Raw genomic sequence first — 22,914 nt, 5'->3', positions numbered from 1 at the left:
GATTACTTTAAAGATTAGCAGATTATTTTTATCATTAACCTTTTAAGTATCTCTACAAACTCTTTTCTAGTCAACGACGCGTACTTACGCTAGTAGTTTATAATAAAAAAAAAAGTTTATGTTGACCCTCACCTTCTGTTCAGCTCACAGTTTGAGTTGAATTTTATTACTTTCTTAAAGAAGTTTACACATAAATGATAAAAAATCTCCTAGCAGAAACTGAAAAGTGGAAATAACTCAAGATGACTTTGCTCTAATTAGTCCTAAAGGACATGTTTGTCCCTGAGTCAAGCGAGAACAGGCGAGAAGGAAGATGTTTGAAGATTCCTGCCGAGTTGTGGAAAGGGGCCCTACCTCAGCGCTCGGAGAGTGTGTACTTGATTTATTGCAAAAGCGTACTGTATGCATTATCAACCCACACAGCTCGGATCTCACTGCCTTTCAAACCTCTCTGTGATTTCCTATTAAGAGAAACTCCATGACTAGAGTGCCTTAAATCATCACACACGCCACCAAAATCCCACCTTGGTTCTTGTCCAGATATGATGTGAAAACATAACATGAACCCAGAGGATTCTGGGTAGGCGCATCCTAAAGCCAGTTTCGACAGACAGAGACAAAAAGGAAGTGTAGTCTATCTCCTCTAATCTCTTTACACAGGGATGAGTTTGGCCATGGATTAGGAAGTCCTGATGGATTTCTCTGGACTGTGCTAGGTATTGATGTTGTTGTCGTTGTTATTGTTGTCGGTCTGTCGTTTTGCTCTGCTGCTGCTGCAGTTCATCCATTTCTAGCTCCTGGAAGATGTATTTACTCTTCACTTTGACAGGTGGGCTGGATATTAGATGGAGAGTTAAAATCGAATATGTATCAGTGGCTTAAAGACGAAGCTGTTAGGTTTGAGCATTGCATCATATCACGAGGACTAATCGATGGAATAATAAGAATGGTGTGTGGTGAAGTGTGACGTGCGCACACACACACATATTTTTTTTAACAAATAGGCAGCTGCATTCATTATTTTTTTAAGTTCTTATCTGTTATGGGTGACTGGGTTGCCAGGTTTAATCCAAATACCAAACACTATAAATAGGAAACGTGCTCAAACAACGAAACCAAAATATATTTACACATAGTGTTCAACTTCTGTAGTTAAACCTGTAAATGTATTTTACATTTGAATTTCTATAGAACTACAGATGAAAGTAGCTCAAAAGTATCCCTCTAGGAGTCGTGTCACAATGTGTGAACATCCGATGAGACTGTCAGTGATCAGCTGCCGAAATCTACAATCTAGAGTAGAAAGAAATCAGCCCCAGTCTCTTTTTTTTACCCTAATTTAGTCTTATCCGATTCCTCCCTGTCACTAGGGGGCTCCCACATTTAAGGCTACTACTACCACCCAGTCGGGAGGGCCGAAGACCACGAACCACGTGACGCCAGCCAACCGCATCTTTTCGAACTGCTTGCACTCACGCACCATAGGGGGCGGCGTAACACACTCGGAGGACAGCGCTATCCACTCCTCTAGATGCGTAAGCTCACAGATGCTCCTAATTGGCTGTAGAGCCGTAATTAATGTGAGAGCACAAAGTACCTCTTATCCATCCCCTTTAAAAGAGCTTGGCCAATCAGCCCTCTCTAGGCTTCCGGCTGCGAGAGGTTACGAGAGGCTTGTTTTCTTATTACCACGGTGATCCAAAATCGGATGCGCTAGGTAGTTGAGTACATACTTCGTTATATATTTCATATATCTATACTTTACTTGTGTTATCCTTATTAAAGGATACTTTTACTCCACTCACAAATACACCAAATATCTGTACTTTTACTTAAGTACATTTCTGCATGGTGTTGCGTTACTAAATACTACATTGATGTGTAGTATTTGAAGTGGGAAATTCGCCTCCAGACGATTGTGCGTCATTGCATGACTTGTCTTTCCTTCGAGACACGCCAAAAAACATAACAGGTGTTTGAAATCAGAAGCGGAACGATAAAAACAGCATGTTCACAATGAAAAAGCAGATAGAGAGAGAGAGAGAGAGAGATAGAGAGAGATTGTGTTATTATGAGAAAGGCTATGTAAGCTATGCAAGCCCTGTACTTTTGTTACTCTGAATAAAATTAAGGGTGAGCACTTCTGTCATTTTACTTAAGTACCTTAGTAAATAAAGACTTTTACTTTTACTTAAGTAATAGTTGCCCGAGGGAATCTCTACTTTTACTCAAGTACAGGATTTAAGTACTTTGCCCACCTTTGCCTAAAACAAAACCTTATATACGATGCCTTGTTATCCTTTAAAGACAACAGGTAGGCTTAGCCATTTTAGCGTGCTTAAACCAGTTGTGTCTGTCCTTTCTTTTATGGACGGACCACAAATAGATGTAAAGGATAACCTTAAAATTTTACAAAACCCAGAGTCTAGAGTATTTCCTACATTTTGATTATCTTGTTTCTTTTTGAGATCAAAATGACCTCGAAAGGGAATCGCCGTAATCATTGTGAAACTTTGATTCTTTGGTAAACAGCACAGCGGTAATTAACACCTTGGCCTCTTGGGTGCACGGGAACTCTGTAGGAGACACTGACCAGTGAGGGTCAGGCTTCAAATAAAAGATGTACAGTATACAGCATCAAACCCATCAGGAGATCCACGTGAAACCCAGACCCCCACCCCCAATGACTCCTGCTCAGGCGTGGATCAAAAAGACAAGGACAACGTGGACTAAAAGGTTCCTTTTCGTCTGTTCCTTCTCACCTCCCCGCCTCACCCCTCGTCAGAAACGGATTAGTATCCGCAGCTGTGACACATTCATATGCATAACTATTCATGCCGCACCTTCTATATTCAGACGCCAAGCGAGGCAGGGGTATTTTGCGTATGAATTTCCAATAAGGTATTATACTGCTCTGAAAGGAATTTCCAAGATACCTCAGGCTGACTTTCTTTTATTCGGGGGGACACAAAGGAAGGCGTTTGAATGAGGCTAAATTTCCTGAGAGATGAGAGGCAGATGCACAAACATGTGCACACCTACACTCGCCGAAACATCTGCTATTCTCCTTCAAGCAAGAGTTTGTGGTATCTTCATAATAGACGTTAATCCAGCATAAAACATCATATGAATGCTGACCTTCTCAAAAATCTGCCCAGCAACCCAATCTTCTTGGATAAGTGTGTCATTTTTAATCCTGGGCTATTGCTAAAGCAGGTGCTTTTTAAAATATACATGAGTCAGAGATGTAATTCAAGCGTTTCCACGCGTCATACCGAGTCCGTGGCAAATCTGTCATCCATCATGCAAAAACACATTTAATAAATCTAGACAAAGGGCATTTTAGGACTGAGCCAACATAGATGGGCGAATAATATTAGATTAGAATTCAGAACCATGACGAACAAATAAGCAACAGGAACAAATCTACCGGGACAAGAAGGAGAACTGCTTTATCCTAGTCGAGTTTATAGGAAACTAGGAATACACTCTGAATGGCACACCAGTCCCTCACAGGGCAGTATTCACACACATTCACACACTCATTCACACCTACAGGTGAGTTAGCATGGCTAGTTCACTTCCTGGCATGCCTTTTTCGGAGGTGAGATAACTAGAGAGCCACGCAATTCCGAAGAAATCATGTGAAACTAGATAGACACCTGAGCTCAGAACGGAACAAGGGACCCTGGAGATGTGAGGCTACCTGAGACAGTATCCACGAGTGGCGTTCAAGTCAAACCAGGACCTTTGATTGCACGATAAAAATCAGTTTTTGTTTCTCTATATAATCTCCTGCTCCACTAATGTACTTGTCCCAGATTTGTACTAATGCTTGGATACCATCAAGGTGGAAAGTTTTCTCAGTAGGCCAGAGCCATGATTGGACTGCTTCACATTCGAAACCCTGGCCTCCCAGGAACCACTTTAATGCAATAACTCCCAGCCGAGTTCCTGTAACATGCTAGTGGTGTTGGTGAATGATAATGTCCACAGTTCCCAAAGACAGACATGTCTCTTCTGCAAGCTGTAGACAAGTTATTAGGTGATTTTCATGAATCAGGCATTTCACTTGCTCAATGTTCACAGGAACGACTGCAGTAGATTCTGAGGGATCGTCATTCACAGACGTACAGCCTTTTTTAAAAGTTTTACCATTCAAATGTTTTACTGTGGCAAAAAGTCTCATCAAGGTACTGTGATTAAAGTCTTCATAAACCAGAAGTTTCATCACAAGTCCCAGTTTGACTTGAAAACCCCTTGTATAAGATAAGATTCATATGCAAAGATCAGGTGCATAGTCATGACAATTGGTAAAGCGCTGGACTGGTCAAATGGACTTTCTCTCCTTCCTCACTGATCACTATCAGCATCTCTTCACTGGTCGAACGCTAATTATACAGATGCTCATGGTCTACAGACCATCCACATGGTCTCGCAAGTAGACTGTTCCAATTACAGCTGACGTACAGTGGTTGGAACAATAGCCGCAGTTTGAAAAGGGCACTGAGATGTCTTCAATCGAGTGAGTCAAGCTTTAAATAGGTTTTTTCCTCCCATTGTCCCTCCATATCTTTCTTCCTCTATCTCTCCTGAGTCTAGCCATTTTTTCACCCCCTACCCCACCTTCCTGAGTTTCACTAATGAAATCTGAAGAGGCTTGGCAAGCAGACACAAACAGTATTAGAGCGGAGATGAAGAAACTGAGATGAGAAAGCAGGAGACAACACTCGACCCAAAATAACACCAGACTCTTCGGTGCATGTATATTGCCTCCTGCTGAGCTTATTAACAGTAATGCATCTCAATCAGGGCCAAGCACAGGGACAGCAGGGGCCATCTCAGACGCCAAGCCTAAATACAAAAATGAGCCTCTTATGGCTTCTTTATTTTATACTAAATATGTTCCAATAGTCCTTTATGAAAAGGACGAGCTATTAATTAGAACTTCCTTTCATGAGTTAAAGGCTGGTTTCACTATGGACGAACAGTTGAAATTGTACCCTGAGGTGTCTTTCTTCTCGCTGCAGATCTTTATTACCTCTCGCCTTCTTTTTATCTCTCTTTATCTGTCCAGGACATCATTACTGTCTGCTCTCTGTTTCCTGTTAGAATAACTCCCCTGGTTTGACCCATGCTGTAAGATCCTCATCTTTAGCCTCTACTCCTTTTCCTTGCAGATCAGCTGCCTAAGGTCATCGACAGCGTGTTTATTTTCCAAGAGGGAGACTCCGGGGCAAGTACGACCTACGACGCCATCGTGGTCGAACAATGGACCATCATTAACGTGAGTGAGCTCTTTTAGTGTTCCATATTGACTTATACAGACAGAAGAACATGGTAAGGAAGACAAAATGCCTTTTTAAGCCAGCACTTATCCAAGAGGTGACGTGAAGTTTACTCAGCTGCATGGTTAACATTTCACAGAGATGAATTCACTCCCACACTCATAGACCATTTGGAGGTAGACAAGAAACATATTGTGGATGGCGTCCACCTGTTTTGTTTTTTGCATTTCTGTAAAGAAGAAATAATATACTAGAAGAAAGTGCATGCATGATAATATCTTTTTAAAAGGTCTAAAGTCTGATGATGGAAAAGTCTGAGAAAAGGTGGTAAAAGTAATCTAGGAGTTTTTGAAAAAAAGGTCCAGGATGGATGGATAGATGGATGGATGGATGGATGGATAGATAGATAGATAGATAGATAGATAGATAGATAGATGGATGGATGGATGGATGGATGGATGGATGGATGGATGGATGGATGTCTTAATAACAAGTTAACAAAGCTCCCCGGTTCAGTGTCTATGTAAATGATACTAAACTTGATAGCTTGGATACTGGATGTAAACCAAGATCCCCGCCTCAAAGAACAGCAGAACTGAGCAACAAGCCGGGGGGAGGGGTTCTTCTTATATGAGGTCACATTGGGGTGAAAATCTTTTTTTTTAAGCTCCAGTCAATACAAATAGGACAAAGTTTTAGTTTTTTTTTTGTAATAGAGACGCAGCTGAATGTCTAAAAATGATTCTAATGACAGTGCATCAACAGTTATTTTGACCCATATGAAAACATATAATACTTTAATCCTTAATGCTGTCATCACTCTACTTAAAAAAAAAAATCCTCGATTCTTCTCGGGGAATTCTTTAACTGTTTACTGTATGATTAATGGTTTTGATTCTTTACTGATAAGCTACCTTCTGTTATAGGCTGTGGATGCGGTGGAACCTTCTAAGGGTAGAATTTGTCCTAATATGAGTAAAGAAATTGTTGGAGGAATTCCATAAGGTTCCTTATTAGCGGATTGCCAGCTCATGTTTGTACTTCATCACTGAGTCAGTAGGTTAACATGGTATTGTGTTAGTCTGACTAAAACCAGACTTTTAAAATAAATGACAGGCTGGTCCAATCATGCTGTATGTAACTTCTCAAGGCCAACTCACACCCAGACAATGCAGTTCGTAGTCGAGCTGCTCCTGCACCACATATAACCCAATCAGACACAGAAATCAGCCCAGGCGCTCTGCACATGCTCCACAGTTTCATTATCGCGGTGTTTGAATGCGCAATGGCAGAAGAAGCCGCATTGCAAAAATGTATATCTTAGTAAGTGAAAATATCTTACTATGTTGTTGTTGGTCTTTCGTCTGCTCCTGGCAAGGGGTCACCACAGCAGACCATCCAATCCGCACATACAAGCTTGGCACAGGTTTTACACCAGATGCCCTTCCTGACACAACCCTCCCATTTTATTCGGGCTTGGGACCAGCACTGCATCCAGTGGCTCGGATTTGGGCACTGGCTGGGAATCAAACCCAGGCCTTCCGCATGGCAGACGATACATCTACTACTGAGCCACCAGTGCCCACTAACTGAAAATATCTTAATATAAAATTAACTAAACCTATTTCTAGACGATAAGTCCTAATGTCTAAGCATAAATTTCTTGTTCTGTTGGTGGATAATGTTGCTTCTTTCAAGAAACAAATGCTTAAAACTAGCAAAATGATCTGTCAAATAGAACAAGATATTTGTGCTTTAAAAAAATCGATAAAAATTTATCTAGAAATAGGTTTAATAATCTTAAAGCTTTGCACCTCCTGGGTCTGGGTTCGAGTCCCACCTCGGGGTTTGTGTAAACATGAGGTTGCATGTTCTTCCCATGCTTGATGGGTTTCCTCCGGGTATTCCGGTTTTCTCCCATAGTCCTAAAAACATGCATATTAGGCTAACTGGCTCTTCCATGTGAGTGTGCGTACAGTATGTGTGCCATGCATTGAATTACCTCGTCAAGGATGTACCCAGTCTTGTACCAAGTCACCTAGGATAGAATCCGGACCCCGTGCGATGCTGTACACAGGATAAACCGGTATAGACAATGAGTGAGTGAGTGAGTGAGTGAGTGGAAATCTAATATAAAAAATTGTCGATTTGACTATATTTAGTATATTTTCACTTGCTAAGCTATCAGTTATTTTAGTGTAGATAGCGTGTATTTTATTTGTACAAAAAGTAAAGTTTCCAATGTTTTTATCGCTCGACAAGCCAGCAGTTCACCGCTATCTAACCTGTTTGTTAATTGTTTTGGTCTTTGAGTACAATCCTAACCAGCTGAAAAGGGTGCATACTGCCACCTATCGGTCATGCTTTGGTCAATAAGTCACTTCCCCTGCCGTGCTTGTACCGTAAACTGGGACATGGACAGTAGGCCCATTAAATGGTCTAGTTATAACCATAGCTGGGCTTAACTGTGTTTGATAATCATCTTGCACATGCACATTGGAAATTAGTCAGAAAGTGAAAATTTCTTTTTCTCCCCTTACCCAATTGGCGCTCTGGCAAACATGCAGGAGCTAGGAACTCTTATCTCAACTCTCAACTGTAATTAGCACTTGCATTCCCTTATGAATTATTGTTGTGTCTTGCTTGTCACAACTGCGTCTTGTTTTCGTTACCCTGTGTTTTTTTGTCTGTTTGCTTGTATTTTGTCTTAGTTGGTTTGTTTTTATTTGGTGTCTGAACTGATGTAAGTGGTCTGGTTCTTTTACTTCATGCTAGTACAAATAGCTCAGAGTCTAAGAACGCTCTCAAGTTAAAAACACCTTGTTAGCGTGAAGTAAGTGCAAGAATTCTGCATCAGAATGCAATCCAATTCAAGAGGTCGGGGGGGGTATTTTAAGTGCTTATTTAAATGCTTAGTGGAGAGGTAGTGTGTTAAGTCTCACGGTTTAAAGATACCCTGGGGAAGTTCTTTCCACTTCTTGGGTCCAGGACAGAGAATAGTCTTGATGCATGTCTTCCTTATATCTTGAGTGATAGCGCTGGAGGCTCGGACGTGAACGTGGTACCAAGCAGGGAGTTCACGTCCGCCTGACTGTTTGGACTCAGATCTGCCTGCATCAGCCGTGTCTACATTACCTGTGCCTTGCAGTGCCTCCTTTTTAAACATGCAGATCTATTTATTCGGGAATATGATCGGTTTATTATATATACTCAAAAGCTTAAAAACTCCTTCCCAGCGAAAGGATAAAAAGAGAGGTGACGGAGGGGAAATAAGATTTCGGGTCAGCTCTGCTCATTGGAGTGGCATTAACGTTGCTCGAATTCGAGCCCCAGACATGTTTTGTTCACATGAGCTCTTTTTGCCGGGTCTCATTCCAAAGCCGTCACACTCGGATTGGTTTGTGATGCACTAATATGTGTGTGTGGGGGCGTGTTGTCAGGATTGTTGTGTATTCTGATGCTATCACAGTAATCGAGTTTTGAGCTTCTTTAGCCTGTGGCTCTCCTTGCCTTTCTTATTCACTTGATCCGGCTATCTCTCACATACTTTTCTCTCACGTTGTATGAATTGCATCCTGACCTGTGCGGCTTGCTAGCTAACACACACACACACAAAAAGAAGACACAACATGACTGGCATTAGGTTGACATTTCTATTCTTCATGATATGATTTAGCGAGCAGGACCTTTTGCTGGATGCCAGGATCCTGACGTTGATTGTTCCCAGATTAGCAGCATGATGAATTGTTCCAACAGGGACATCGAAGATGGAAAACACTGATTGTCTTTTTTTTTTTTGGTTTTGTTTTGTTGGGGTATTTTTTTTGGGTCATGTGACAAAGGAAACACACTGACACATTTTAAATAAGTACATTTCCAGTTTGTCCTTGATGCAGCAATTTTCTGTAATGAAAGAACCGTTGGAAATGTATGAATGTTTAGAGGTGCACGTTGTAAAAGCAAGCCATAGCAACGCAATTCAAATTGAGCACACGCTATTCGTTCACTTTGAAGAAAATCAATAGACAGGGCAACCTTGACGTATAACGCGGAGAAGCTCCAGTCTTATCAGTGCACGGCCAGCTTTTTCCCGTTCACAATTCCCACAAGGACTAATCCTTGAAGGTTTACCCCTTGTCAGTGTAGTTATTAGTTATAAGCCACCGGAAAAAGGAATCATTTTAACAGCATATTATTGGACCCTAGATTCCTCCTGTTTCCCAAGCAACGTTTTTAAAAATGCGCTTGGCGATTTCGAATCTGTCTTTCCAAGCAGGCCACGTTTCTATTAAACGTAGTTGACTGAAAGTAGTGATCAGTGGTAGAGCTCTGCACTGAAAGTGAGGTGGGAATTCTCGCATATGCCAGTCTGACATTTTGCAACTACCGAACTTGAAGAGGTGATGAAGGGATGCTACTGTTTTTAGAGTGTAATTACCACTTAAAGCTCCAATCTTCTTTCGCAGATATTGCGGCATTTATCACAGAAAATGACAATATGTATGTATCCGGTTTCCAGAACGTTCCACTAATAAACACAGCAGAAACAGAGCCCGGGGACAGGTTTGGATAAAATGCACTGACTACTCGAAATGATCCGTCTGCCCAAGGCTATGTTTTTAGAATTCAATCTCCATAGAAAAAACAGTCTGAATTCATATATTTTCAAATGACTTGCACGTTTGCGGAACGATTTAATGCTTGGTTAATGTTTCATGGGGTTCGCTTGATTCACTGGCTTAACTGTGCATTTACTTTTAACTTGCACTTTTCTTTCTATGGTCATTATGTGTAATGTTATTTGTCTGTATAACTTGTATACACCGATCAGCTTTACCATCATGACTGCCCTCCTAATATTGAGTAGGTCCTCCTTTTGCCACCAAAACAGTAATGACCTGTGTTTTCTGACACATTATTATCAGAACCAGCATTAACCCTTTTTCTCAGTTTGAAGTACACTAGCATTTCTATTGGATTGGACTACACCATTTCTGAGCCTTGGCCAGAAACCTTGAGAGGAACCGGACTCAACAGGGAACCCATCCTCATTTGGGTATAACAGGGTATAACGGATAACAGGGATTGATCCGCAGTGGGTTAGGAGGCTGGAAGTTCAGTATAACAGGAGATGTGTTTAAGTTAATATGGAGTCCAGTTTGTTATTGAAGGCTCAGGTAGACTGTAGCAAATCCCAGTCCTGATCTATCGAGTGACTGCAGTCGTGAGTCCTCCGAGAACAGCTGTCTGCATCAGCCGAGGAAAAAGTGGAACCTTCCCCAGTCACCACACGCATCTCAACCAGAAGCGGGACACCAGGACAAAGGGGGAAAAGGGGGTTTGGATCACTGGCAGCTCAGGAGCGACATGTATAGTTTGACAGAGAGACAGGGAAGGCGAAAGAGAGAGAGAAGAAGAGAAAGAAGAAGAGAGAGCAAAAGAGTAGGAGAGATGACAGTTAGAGGAGAGATAACAGTTTGATAAGAGCTCCAAGTAAGAAAACCGGTGAACTAGTAACAGGATCATGGGTGGCCAAGGCTCACTGAAGCACATGGGGAGTGAAGGCTGGCCCGTGTAATCTGATCCACTAAAAGAGCTACTGTAGCTCAAACTGATAAAAAGGTTAATGCCGGTTGTGATAGAAAGGTATCAATCAGTATACAAAATGTAGTTATCATGGGATTGCGCTGTTGCAACACTGAACAAACAATGCATTGGCGACTACCGAAAGTGCAGAAACACAACGGTGTTAGACAAATGCATATAACACAATAAACACTGGACAATACCTACATTATGGCATGATGACTTAGTGGTTAGTACTGTCACCTCACATCTCTGGTGTCTGGAAGATCAATAATCGCCTACAATATTTCCAACAACAATCACTTAGTGATGATGGCTTGAATGGACAAAGGACAGCCCACATCAGGTAGATGCACCAACAGAACAGTAATGATTGAAAAACGAATGATTGTCTGTATTCTATTGACTGTATCAGCAGTAATTGATTGTAGCAGTAGTAGCAGTAAAGGGACCTTAAGGGTTAATTGGGGCCATAAAAATAAAGTGTCCGATAACAGCATTGTAAACTGCAGATGTGTAGTGATGGATGTACACATGTACACTGTTTGACAGGTTTTGATTTTTAACCCACAACATTGGTGACTTGGTGGATGCAGTGAATGTTGAAGAAGACGTTGATAATGCTTAAAGGCCATGGTGAAGGTTCTTTAAAGGTTCTTTGGACAATTAAGGCTTCTTCTTGGATCCTTTCTTGCAAGGCAAATCTTATGTTGTGGAATTCTTAAAAGAACGTTTACTCTGAGAGACGCATGTGTCAGACCACCATTGTTATAAACTTAAATGGTGACTCTTAGCACCATAAAGGGTACTTTTAGTTTGTGCTTTTGAAAGGTACTGTATATAGAGGCGTTTCTTCCCATTTACAAGGTTAATAACATCATGGCATAATGGTGTAGTGGTTAGCTGTCTTGCCTTGTACTTCCAGGATTGAGGGTTCAAATCTCATCCCCATTCTGTGTGCATGGGGTTTACATGTTCTCCCTGTGCTTGGTGGGTTTCTGGGTACTCCAACAGTTCAAAGGTCAACAATGTATGCTGACTGCTGTTTCCAAACTGCCCGTAGTGTGTGAATGTGTTAGTGCTTATGTCTTGGTATGTTGGCGCAACATCAACCCCAATTTGTGCCCTAATATCCAGGGGATAGGCTCCAGGAACCTTGTAACCCTACCCAGGATAAGCGGTAAGGTAATAACTAGGACACAATTCGAAATCTAGAGGAAACCAACGTGCTAAACTTTTTATATTGGGAAAGACAATAAGATAAAAATTTTTGTCCTATAAATTGAATGTGCTTGTCTGGCTTGTAGCAGCAAAAAGTAGTTATAATGCAGATATGGAAAACTGATTGTCCCCGACACCCAGTAGATATCTGTTCAACCTATTTTTGTTTAAATAATCATGCTTGCTCGACCCAAACATGATTGGATGCATGGATTTGCAAAAAAAAGGACAGAAATTCCAAGAACATGTCCAAAATGGCTTGGTAATCAATTGACAGCCAGGTGGGCAGAGTTACGTTCAAATAACTATTTTTCACAAACCATGAGGCTGATTGAGCTGAAATTTGGTGCACCCAATCTGTGTCCCAATTTGTACATGGATATTTCATGATAACCTGCCTCCATAAAAAAAAAAAACATCAGCCAATCAGCTTTCATCTGGCATTTGATACGGTTCCACTGAGCTACAATCATAAATCACAACCAGTATTTTCTTTCCTGTTCTATTTATTGTTCTATGTATCTTGGCAAAATAAAATGGTGCTACTTGAAAATTGAAGTCATGATTTTGTTATCCAGCAACAGTTTTTGTGGGTGATGAGATATCAGTCACCAGAAACCAGACTCGATATTTGATTAGACTGAGCCTACTGCTGTGACATCAGGATGCCAATAAGGTTTTCTCATAAAGAGTCGTTTAAGGCCGGATAATAAACATCATCCAGTATGAAGTGTCTAATTTGCACCACTACTACAGTAACGACAAGAAAGTCTGAAGGTCGATGTAGGCGTATGAGCAGTGTGAAATCAGAAAAGCAGAAAGATCATTAAAATGTGTCCTTTGGCAGTTCTTTCCTGTCCGACTCCTGCGGAGGTGGAAAAAACATGCAGCAGTGTTTTCAAAGGGACAATTTTCACTTGCGATGTGTAAATCCATACGGACACAGCTGGACGTGAAGGATGGAAATTTTACGAAACAAACGGGCGTAACTGAAGTCAAAGTGTACGTCCTCTGGAAATATTAATCATCTTCAGTTTGTGGACAATGTATAAAACTGAACTCAAGTTTTGATTTGAAGTTAAATATAAATATAAGTCTTATGTAATTCCCCGTAGTAGTCCCTTTTGTAATTTGTAAGTTCATTAAATATGTTTATGGTAAATATCGAACTAAAAATACGAAGAGCTTTTTGCTTATTAATGGTTCACAACTTTCTGTTGACATTCAAACACTGCGGTTCTACATAAAATATTTCAGCATCTCCGAAGAGACACAAAGAAAGATTTGTAACATAGATATGAAATTCTGAAAGGAAGAAGATAAAGACTGATAAAGATTAAAAACGGGTAAAATCTTACATGAAAAAAAATAGAGTAATTGAAAGATTTGGTGTGGAGTTAAGGGAGAGAAAAGGAAGGAAGGGATGAAAAAAATAGATAAAGAAAGAAAGATGGGGTGGAGGCAGTGAAGCAAGCAAGGAAGGGAGAAAGGAACGAACGAAGGAACGAAGAGAAAGAGGACTAAAGAAAGGAAGGAAATAAGAAAGGAAAAAGGTGAGATGGAGTGGAGGTAGTGAAGCAAACAAGGTAAGGAAAGAAGGAAGAGAGAAAGAACAGAAGGAAGGAATGAGGGATAAAGGGAGTAAAGCAAGCAAAGAAGGGATAAGGGAGTGAAGAAAGAAAGGGGGAAGGAAGAGAGAGGGATGAAGCAAGTAAAGGGAGAAAGAAGGAAGAAAGGAATTAAGAGAGGAAAAGAAGGAAGGAAGGATAAATGGGGTAGTAAAGCAAGGAATGAATAAAGAAGGGAAGGAAAGGGAGGAAGACAAGAATGGGGAGTGAATTGAGGAATGAAGGAAGGGGGATAGAGCAAATGAAGGGAGGAAGGACTGATGTTGGAAGGAAGTTAAAAGTGAAGGAAGGAAGGAGGGAAGGGAGGAGAAAGGGGGAAAAGGGAGTGAGTGAAAATGTAAAAGAGGGATAGATGGAGTGAAGGAAGGGAGATGATAGTGATAGATTGCTGCAAGGAAGGAAGGAAGGAAGGAAGAAAGGAAGGAAGGGATAGATGGGAGTAGTAAAGCAAGGAATGAATAAAGAAGGGAAGGAAAGGAAGGGAGACAGGAATGGGGAGTGGAGCAAGGAATGGCGGAAGTGTGAAGGAAGGACAGAAGAAAAGTCAGGGAGGAGAGAAAAAGGAAAGAAGGACGTGATTAAATGAAGGAAAAAGGGAGAAAGGGAGTGAGTGAAAATGTCAAAGAGGGATAGATGGAGTGAAGGAAGGGAGATGATAGTGATGGATTGCTGCAAGGAAGGAGGGAAGGAAGGAAGGAGGACAGGAAAGAAGGGTTGTTTAAATGATTACATTTATGAGCTTTGTAAATGAGCTCTGTCTAGAACATTTTCTAAAGGGAAGTCCTCTGTTGCAGGGTTTTACACAGAGCCATAAGCATCACTCAACTGAGACAAACAAAATAAAAACTGCTCTCAGGATGCCAGATGTAATGTTTATATTCATCTGGGACGCTCTGTGTGCTGGATGAGAAAGCATAATACACAAAATACATTATGGTTCTGAAGGCACACATATTAAATATGATGCTGTTTTGGGAAATGAAATATCTGTCTTTTTAGATACAAGACCTCAACAGACCCAGAATAGTGAGTGTTGTTCGGGTTTGGCTTCAGTCTGCCATGGTTAGAGCGTATACAGCGTGGAATTCTGCTGACTCAACAGAAACAATAATAACCAAAAAAAAAAAAAGTTTTAGCTTATGTGTGTTGGTATGTAACCCGAAGCGCAACACCAGGCCTCATTCCAATAGAAACACATCCTCGCCTTATCTGCAGTCCCTCCAGGAGTCGCAGCCGTCGCCGCTGCTCAGGCCAGTGTAAATAAACACGCCCTCGATTAAGCCTGTGAAGTCTGCCTCAGCGTTTTAACACACTGTGCCATAGAGCAATACGCTCCAGACTGGGCAAAAGGGCAAACTGATTCTACTGATGGAAGTGTGACTCAGAGGCTTCATATAAAAAATAAAAAAAAGCGTATAAATATTTTAGTTTTACAGTAATATAACCTAAAACTTTACGTTGTTATTGTGGGAACAATAAAAAAAAAGAGTCTCCAATGTCAACACTGTTATAGCTTTTTGTAAAAAAAAAAAAAAAAAAAGCTAGTGATGGAGCAGTGGTTTATTTTTCATTTACGTATCATGATTCTTTTGTGTGGCAATTACTGTATCGTGACTCCAAAATATTTTTTAATATAAATTTTACATTTATATATGTTTACATTTGAGGTGGTACAATGTTGCACTTCCTATATAATCCTCCAGGAGGTGCACTCTAAACTGTTCCCATATTGGCAGGCGGCACAGCATCCTACAGTACATGGTTGAAGCAAATGATTGGCAAAGTTTGTTTAGAATTGTAACAAAATCAAAAACAGCAGCAAGAGGTAAAGTACTCGCCGTATTACCTGGAGATCACAAGTTCGAATCCCAGGATGCTATTATGTAGCCTCTCGCAGCTGGGGGTCTAGAGAGAGCTGATTGGATGAGGGATGGGAGATCACGCAAGTGGAAGGTGCAAATTGCGCTGTCCTCCATGTGCGTTACCGTCAATGCAGTTAAAAAATATGCGTGGTGTTGCGTGGCGTTGCGTGGCTCGCCCTCTTTGGTTGGTAGTTGTAGCCTTGATGTGGATGTGCCCTGATGACAGTTGGGCATAAGTTGATTAGGAAGAAAATCGAGAAAAATCGCCGACCGAATAAAAAGATGGCATGGTGGCTTAGCTGTTATCACATTGTCAACTTGCACCTCCAGGGTCTGGGTTCGATTCCCACCTCAAGTTTGCATGTTCTCCCCATGCTTGGGGGGGTTCCCTCAATACTGTGTTAGCCTAGGCTAGTTGGGATTCCCAAATTGCCAGTAGTGTGTGTGTGCGCCCTGTGATGGATTGGCACCGCGTCCAGGGTGTACCTCGCCTCGTAACCTAAGTCTCCTGGGATAGACTCCAGCCCCCGCCCCCAAGACCCTGTATACAGGATACAGGGTTTTAGACGATAAATTTTACAGGCGATAAAATTTGGCAAAATCTGGAAAATTAATTTTTATCGAATCAGGATATTTATGAAATTGCAGTACTTACAAAATTGCATTACAAATCAAATTGAGACCTAGGTATCATGATAATATTATATCGGGGCATCCCTAGTGATTCCCGTCACACAGTCAGTCTTGGTTGATCAGTGTACATTCTTAATGTCGAAAAAATGATTGAAATCATTTTAAAACCATTAAATATAACACACATGTACCATGTTGATGTGGCTGGGACCGTTACCACATGCATTCCATAACTCGAGTGTATGCAAGTGTGTGTGTGTGTGTGGATCCAGGACCACGCACTGCACTACAATATGTCTGAGTGTATCTCTTCGTGCAAACGAACGCCGGATTGACATGCGACATGGTTTCCTTTGAGGACAGCTGCAGTTAAACCACAGTGACTTGTTGTGTCTCGGCTGTTATCAACACGGGCGCAGCAGTGAGCTCACTGAAACCACACACTTTCAAAAACAGCCCTCATTTGCTGAATTCGGAGACGGGAATTTACTTACAAAACGAACAATACTTCTTCTCTAATTAAAAATGAACGTTAACGTTAACATCTGTCCCTGTAAACCCCGAGGATTATCAATCCTTTTATTCCGGGCTTATTCGGAATTCAAAGGCTTTTATACGAAACTTTGGAGGAAGCTTCAAAAGCAGGGAGAGTTATTTAAAATCATTAATCACAAAGCGAGATTGAGGTGACTTTCATTACCATCACAAATGCTTTTAATTATCTGGATTTTTTACAATTTATTCATTCTGAAATATGATGAACTTAAATGTAAATGGATTATCCATGAAGAAGTAATCAAGCGTGTGTGTTGGTGGTGGTGGTGGGAGGGGGTGGTGTGGTGGTTCTGTGAAATGAGCACATATTTTTAGAATCCTTACCAAATTGTTCAATCTACCATTGTATATACTATGTACTATAATAAAAAAAAAAGCAAATCTTTATAAGAAAGAAAATTTGATTCTGTTATCATAAATAATAATTTAATTTAATAGCTGCACCCCTGCTGTGCTCTTAAAAGGTGTTGAGCATCTTCCTTGGACAGTCATCAGACTGTCTCTGTTTCTTCACACCGAAAATGCAAAAAAATTAGAATTTTGAATTTGATTTTAATGATTCTGACTTTGATCATGACTGCGACTATTATACTAATTATTAACATGACTTTTGACTCTAAAGCTGACGCTAATTATAATTCTGAGCCTAAATTGAACTCTCCGTCCGACTCTGACTTGGAGCTTAAATTTGCCTCTCAGTCCAACTCTGACTCTGCCTCACAGCCTGCATTTGACTCTGTCTGACTCTGCCTCTGCCTCACAGCCTGCATTTGACTCTGTCTGACTCTGACTCTGCCTCACAGCCTGCATTTGACTCTGTCTGACTCTGACTCTGCCTCACAGTCTGCATTTGACTCTGTCTGACTCTGCCTCTGCCTCACAGCCTGCATTTGACTCTGTCTGACTCTGACTCTGCCTCACAGCCTGCATTTGACTCTGTCTGACTTTGACTTCGATTCATAGCCTGAATTAGACCCCTTACTCTGACTCTAAGCCTGACTTTGTCGCTCAATATGACTCTGATTCTGAGTTCGGGCTTGAATCTAACTCTCAATCTAATGCTGATTCGTACTCAAGGCCTGACTGTATCTCTGATTCTGACTCTGATCCTGAATTTACCTCCTAATCTTACTCTGATAATGATTTTCACACAGCTTTGATTCCAATCCAGATTATAAGTATGTTTCCTAGGTAGACACTGACTCTGACTCAGTATTACATGCTGACTCTTAAGTTGATTTCGAGCTTCTCTATATTTTTGATTGACCGTAATTCTAACTGATTTCTTTTTTTCTGTCTCAGATACTAACCAGTTTCTGAATTAGACTGACTCTGACTCTGGTTCTGCATTCTGATTCTCCAGGGGGTTCAGGTGAAGACAGACTACATCCCTCTGCTGCAGTCTCTGGCTTCATTCGGATGGAGGCTCACCTGTGTGTTGCCCACACCCATCGTCAAGACCAACAGGTAGCTCTTGTTTTATACACACTAGATTTTAGTCATTTTAACACTTGCACTTTCCCAACCTCTACAACCCCTTTACATCCATATCCATTAAAAATATGCTTGATTTGCAATCCTCACACATTACTCTGGAAATAAATTCTCAGTTCTGGAGGCGGAAAATGAAATAGTCAGGTGAAAATGAGGCACCATGTGAATTAAAAAAAAGAAAGAAAAAGCTATAATTTTCAGAAGCGCATTCTGCCTGTGCGTGTGTGTGTGTGTGTGTGTGTGTGTGTGTCCTCATTGTGGCATGACAATAGGTATTCCATTGTGCAGTATAATATTGTTTTCTCTCTCTCATTCTGTGTGTGTGTGTGTGTGTGTGTGTGTGTCTGCGTGGGAGTTTAAAAAGCATAAGTTCAAGTTCCACTGCTGCACTTTAAAAAAAGAATACACCCAGTGGAGAAAACAGTGTAATTTTTATATAAAGTGATAATATGAGCATCATGCCCTCTCATTTCCAGAGCCTCTTGCTGATTTTTCACCAGCAAACTTTAAATAAATGTTACAAATCCTTCCAACGTGGCCTAAAAAAAAAAGAGCATCCTAAGGTTTATCGATTAGTAACTCTGCCGACCCGCTTTCCAGAAAGGTCAGTGTGTAGACGCTCTAACAAGACGGAGAACGTTTGAAGTCTCGTTGATGGCGTGGAGCTTTTCCGTTAACCAGATCAGTGATCAAACATCTATGGATACGTTGACAGCGTTTTTCTTGCTGTCTGCGTAAGCTTTCGACCCCCATTGTCGTGAAACATACTGGATCTACTTGAATAGAGCCAACTGATGGACGATTAAAGTATTTGATGACGTCAATTAAAAAAAAAAACACCTCTTTCTGGAAGACGTTAGAGTTTGAGGGTGGTGTCTGGGCTGCCTCGTACCAAAACTCAGTTACAGCAGTAGACCTTTTCCTGTGTTTGTACGTTTTTGGGACTTAAAGCAGAAGTTTTAGACATGTTTCAGTTTAGTTCCTGTGTTTTATTTAAGCTCTGGGTTATTTCTAGTCTGCGTCCTGCACGGATTCCATGACTGTGACCTGTGACTCCCTTCCTTTTTCTTTTGACAGTTTAATCAATCAATCAATCAATCAATCAATCAATCAATCAATCAATACAAAGATAAATACAATTTTGATGCTGCAGAGCACCATAAGAATTATTAATAAAAAATAAAAGAATATATCCAAAGGTAGTGGTTGTACATGTATTGTTTTGTTTTTTTCATTCAACCAATGGTAAAATTATGGCATATATTTTGTCGCATCTAAAATACAGGTTAAACTAGATAACTACAGGTTTAAATACATGTCGGAGATTTTCTAAGAAATCCTAGGCTTGTGCACGCAATAAGACACATTAGATGCGAACATATATTTATACATCACATTTATGGCATGAGAATGTTCAAAAATATAACATTCTAAACATTCACGGCTACATTTTTATCTTACACACACTACCAGGTAAAAGGTTGAACACGCCTTCTAATTTCATGGTCTTTCATGGGATGTTTTTTTCTTTCTACATTGCAAAACATCCAAAATATTCTACAATCCCCATTGAACAGTTGATATTGAGATGTATCTGCTACTTATGATCTTTAAATTCTTCATAACGGCTCTAATCTGAGGAGTTGGTTGTTAATTGGTGATTTCTGAAGCTGGTGACTCTAAATTAACTTCTCGTTTGCAGCAGAGGTAAGTTTTGGTCTTGCTCTTCTAAGAAGGTTTCATCATGGTTTTGCAAATGCACTTGACACAATACTGTTCTTGCAAGAACTGATCCAGAATCAGCTGACCTTCATGTCTTCAAATAACATCAGATTGTTGTTGGTGATGTTGCTTAGTAACCTGATTCCACATTGGGTTCTTTTATAGTTTTGGAATCTCCAGTCTTGTTCCAGAATGTAGAAAATAAATAACAAAACAAAAAACACTGAAGGTGCGTCCAAATTTTCAGTAATATCGTAATATTACTGATGGACATACTGTACTGTATTTTGGACTTCCTTTTCAAACGAAGCATAGTGTCATGTCCATAAATTTGTGCAAGTCAAACTGCTGAAGCCCTTCAAATGAAGTTTGAGATTAAACCATAAGTCTTGTTGTTTTGACATGTGGACAGCTCCGGAGCTGTAGGATGATGGATGATTGGCTGCCGTGGCACGTCTTTCTGCTGAACACCTCAAAAGAGCTAGCGTAGTGAGTAAGCTCACGTCTGGTTAGGAGCTTTAATTAGGGATTTATACCGTATACACTATAGAATTCTTTTTGTGCAGTACACGTGGATGGGGTACTTCAGGATCGTGACAGTCCGAGAATAGGAATCAGAATACATACTGTTTTTGAGACTCTCCACAAGGACTGGTCCAATAGTTTATCGGCTCAAGACAAGTTTATGATTCGAGTCCTCGGAGAGAGGAGGGATCAAGTCAGTCAAGTGACCTTAGAATTCCGAAGCAGGACTTGCCTACAAGGAACCGTTTTCTGTTGTTGTTGTTGTTCTAATAATGTCCTTGGTTCTTGTCAAAGCAGCAAAAATGTGACCAGCCATAAGGTGGAAGCTAATTCCCACGTTGTCTGGTTGCTATACATAGTTGAAAGGGGTAAAAAAAAAAACTGCCAGAACAAATAACAAAGGATAGAGCTGTGACCGCATTGTGTTTGCTACCAAGGTCAAGTGTGCTTCAGTGGGAAAGTGATGTAGGTGACGACACTTCAGACTAAAGAGGGAAGTGGATAAGGGTGTGCTAAGAACCATATTAGAACCAGTGGTTGACAGCGATCCCAGATTTCTGGACAACAAATGTGTCAATTTACAGTTCTCTCCAGTGCTAACTAAACTCGAATGAACACTCCATACGAGTACATCTGACAGCGGTAATATTTAGAGCTCTGCTTTTGACAGGTGCTGGTCTGGAGCTAAAATTTCAGAATTTATTCCTTTTTTTTTTCACTCTTGTTTTTAATAGGAAAATGGTGTTACATTTACCAGGAGACATATCTGTTAACTAAAATGTCATAACCTGTATTTAGATATCTGCATGTACACTACCTTAAAAAAAAAAAAAAAAAGCAAAGAAAACAACTAAGCATATTTGTTATCATATACAGTATGTGATCTTACAATGCATTATTAATTAAACTGTATGGTTGGGGGAAAAAATCATGAATGAGGATCACTTAGATGATTGGTGAAGTTGCATCATAAAATATCAACAGTAGAAACCATAGCTGTATTTATTAATAAAATTAAGAGCTTTTCCATACATACAATAGGAGTGGGTCTCAACAGCTCAACAGCTGAGGACTTCAGGTCGCTCGATAGTTCAGGACTGGAGTTTACTGGAGCCTCCATCAACGACCTGGACTCAATTTTAACTTAAACTGTCGGGTTCCTCTCAAGGTTTCTTAATAGGGCCAGGGGTAGCTCAGTGGTTAAGGCATTGGACTACGGTTCGGAAGATCCCAGGTTCAAACCCCACAACCACCAAGTCGCCACTGTTGGGCCCTTGAGCAAGGCCCTTAACCCTCAACTGCTCGGATGTGTAATGAGATAAAAATGTAAGTCGCTCTGGATAAGAGCGTCTGCCAAATGCCTAAATGTAAATGTAATATTGCCATCTCAGGGAGTTTTTCCTGGCCACCGTCGCCGTCGTCCTCGGCTTGATCATCAGGAACAATCTTATCATTTTGATTCATACACTTTCACGTCTCATACAAACCTAAATATTTATTTTGACCGTGTTAAGCTGCTTTGCGACTTTCATTGAATTGAACAGCTGCCTGACCATAAGACAACCTCTTGTTAGTCAGTAAATTCTAAGCGATCTAACAGTATGTGCATGAAAACCCTGGAAAGCGAGTGGTCCTCCCTAGTCTTCTTTAATTTTACCACATGAAACATTCAACTTCAAGCAGGAAGGAAGCTATTACAGAAAAAAACAAAAACAAAAACAATTTCAGATATTTCACCTTGACCTTGTTTGGATCAATTCCAAAATGTAACTGCTTCAGTCTGCTGGTTACGAAAATGATCCCATATAAACCCTACAAACATTCAAGCACTCTTCTGTTCTGGAGATGTTGCACTAATAAAAATTCTTGGACAGACACTCAGACGATGGGGACACTGACAACCTGAAAACATAATGCCAAAACAAGGTAGTGGCAAAGACATTGGAAATGCCAGCACTGGCAGCAGGGAGTGTGAATTCTGGCGCTGACACTTCCAGACGGTTCCAGTACCAATTTTAGTCGATTCACTTTTACAAAATTTTGTATATAAACAAGCTAGTAGCCGATGTTAAAGCACATATGTCACCCTGTCTACAGTTACTAAGGTTGAATCAATAGAGTCTGTGGACTGTAAATGTCACTTGTTCATGTTGAGCGTGGTTATGTGACTTTTTATGCGATACCGTGCCATGGGATCCCAGCCCTGACGCTCCCCCTCTAGACGCACTGTGAGCCTTTATAGCAAGCTGTTTAAATATCTCTGTTTGTTCCTGTTGGAACACATCATCTATTTACCATCTCTTCATTCTGTTTAATGACGTGTTACATATTCAGCAGCTAAGTAATGCAAAGATTTCAAACTTACTTGTAGCGGGACATAACACTTTGAATCACTTTGAG

The 22,914-nt window shown here is 40.6% G+C and overlaps 1 protein-coding gene across 2 annotated transcripts in view; it reads left to right on the top strand.

The window, feature by feature from the left end:
• The window catches only part of LOC128514368 (raftlin-like), a 101,139-nt gene that overhangs the window by 71,095 nt on the left and 7,130 nt on the right, over positions 1 to 22,914 (top strand). For both annotated transcript variants that reach the window (XM_053488189.1, XM_053488188.1), the window contains exons 8-9: positions 5,181 to 5,287; positions 18,137 to 18,240. In XM_053488189.1, coding sequence (XP_053344164.1) covers positions 5,181 to 5,287; positions 18,137 to 18,240 — 211 coding nt within the window. The remainder of the gene's footprint in view (positions 1 to 5,180; positions 5,288 to 18,136; positions 18,241 to 22,914) is intronic.

This window comes from Clarias gariepinus, chromosome 26 (genome assembly GCF_024256425.1).
Source record: "Clarias gariepinus isolate MV-2021 ecotype Netherlands chromosome 26, CGAR_prim_01v2, whole genome shotgun sequence".
NCBI lineage: Eukaryota > Metazoa > Chordata > Actinopteri > Siluriformes > Clariidae > Clarias > Clarias gariepinus.
The sequence above is the reverse complement of the archived record's forward strand: the minus strand, read 5'-3'. Positions and strand labels throughout refer to the sequence as shown.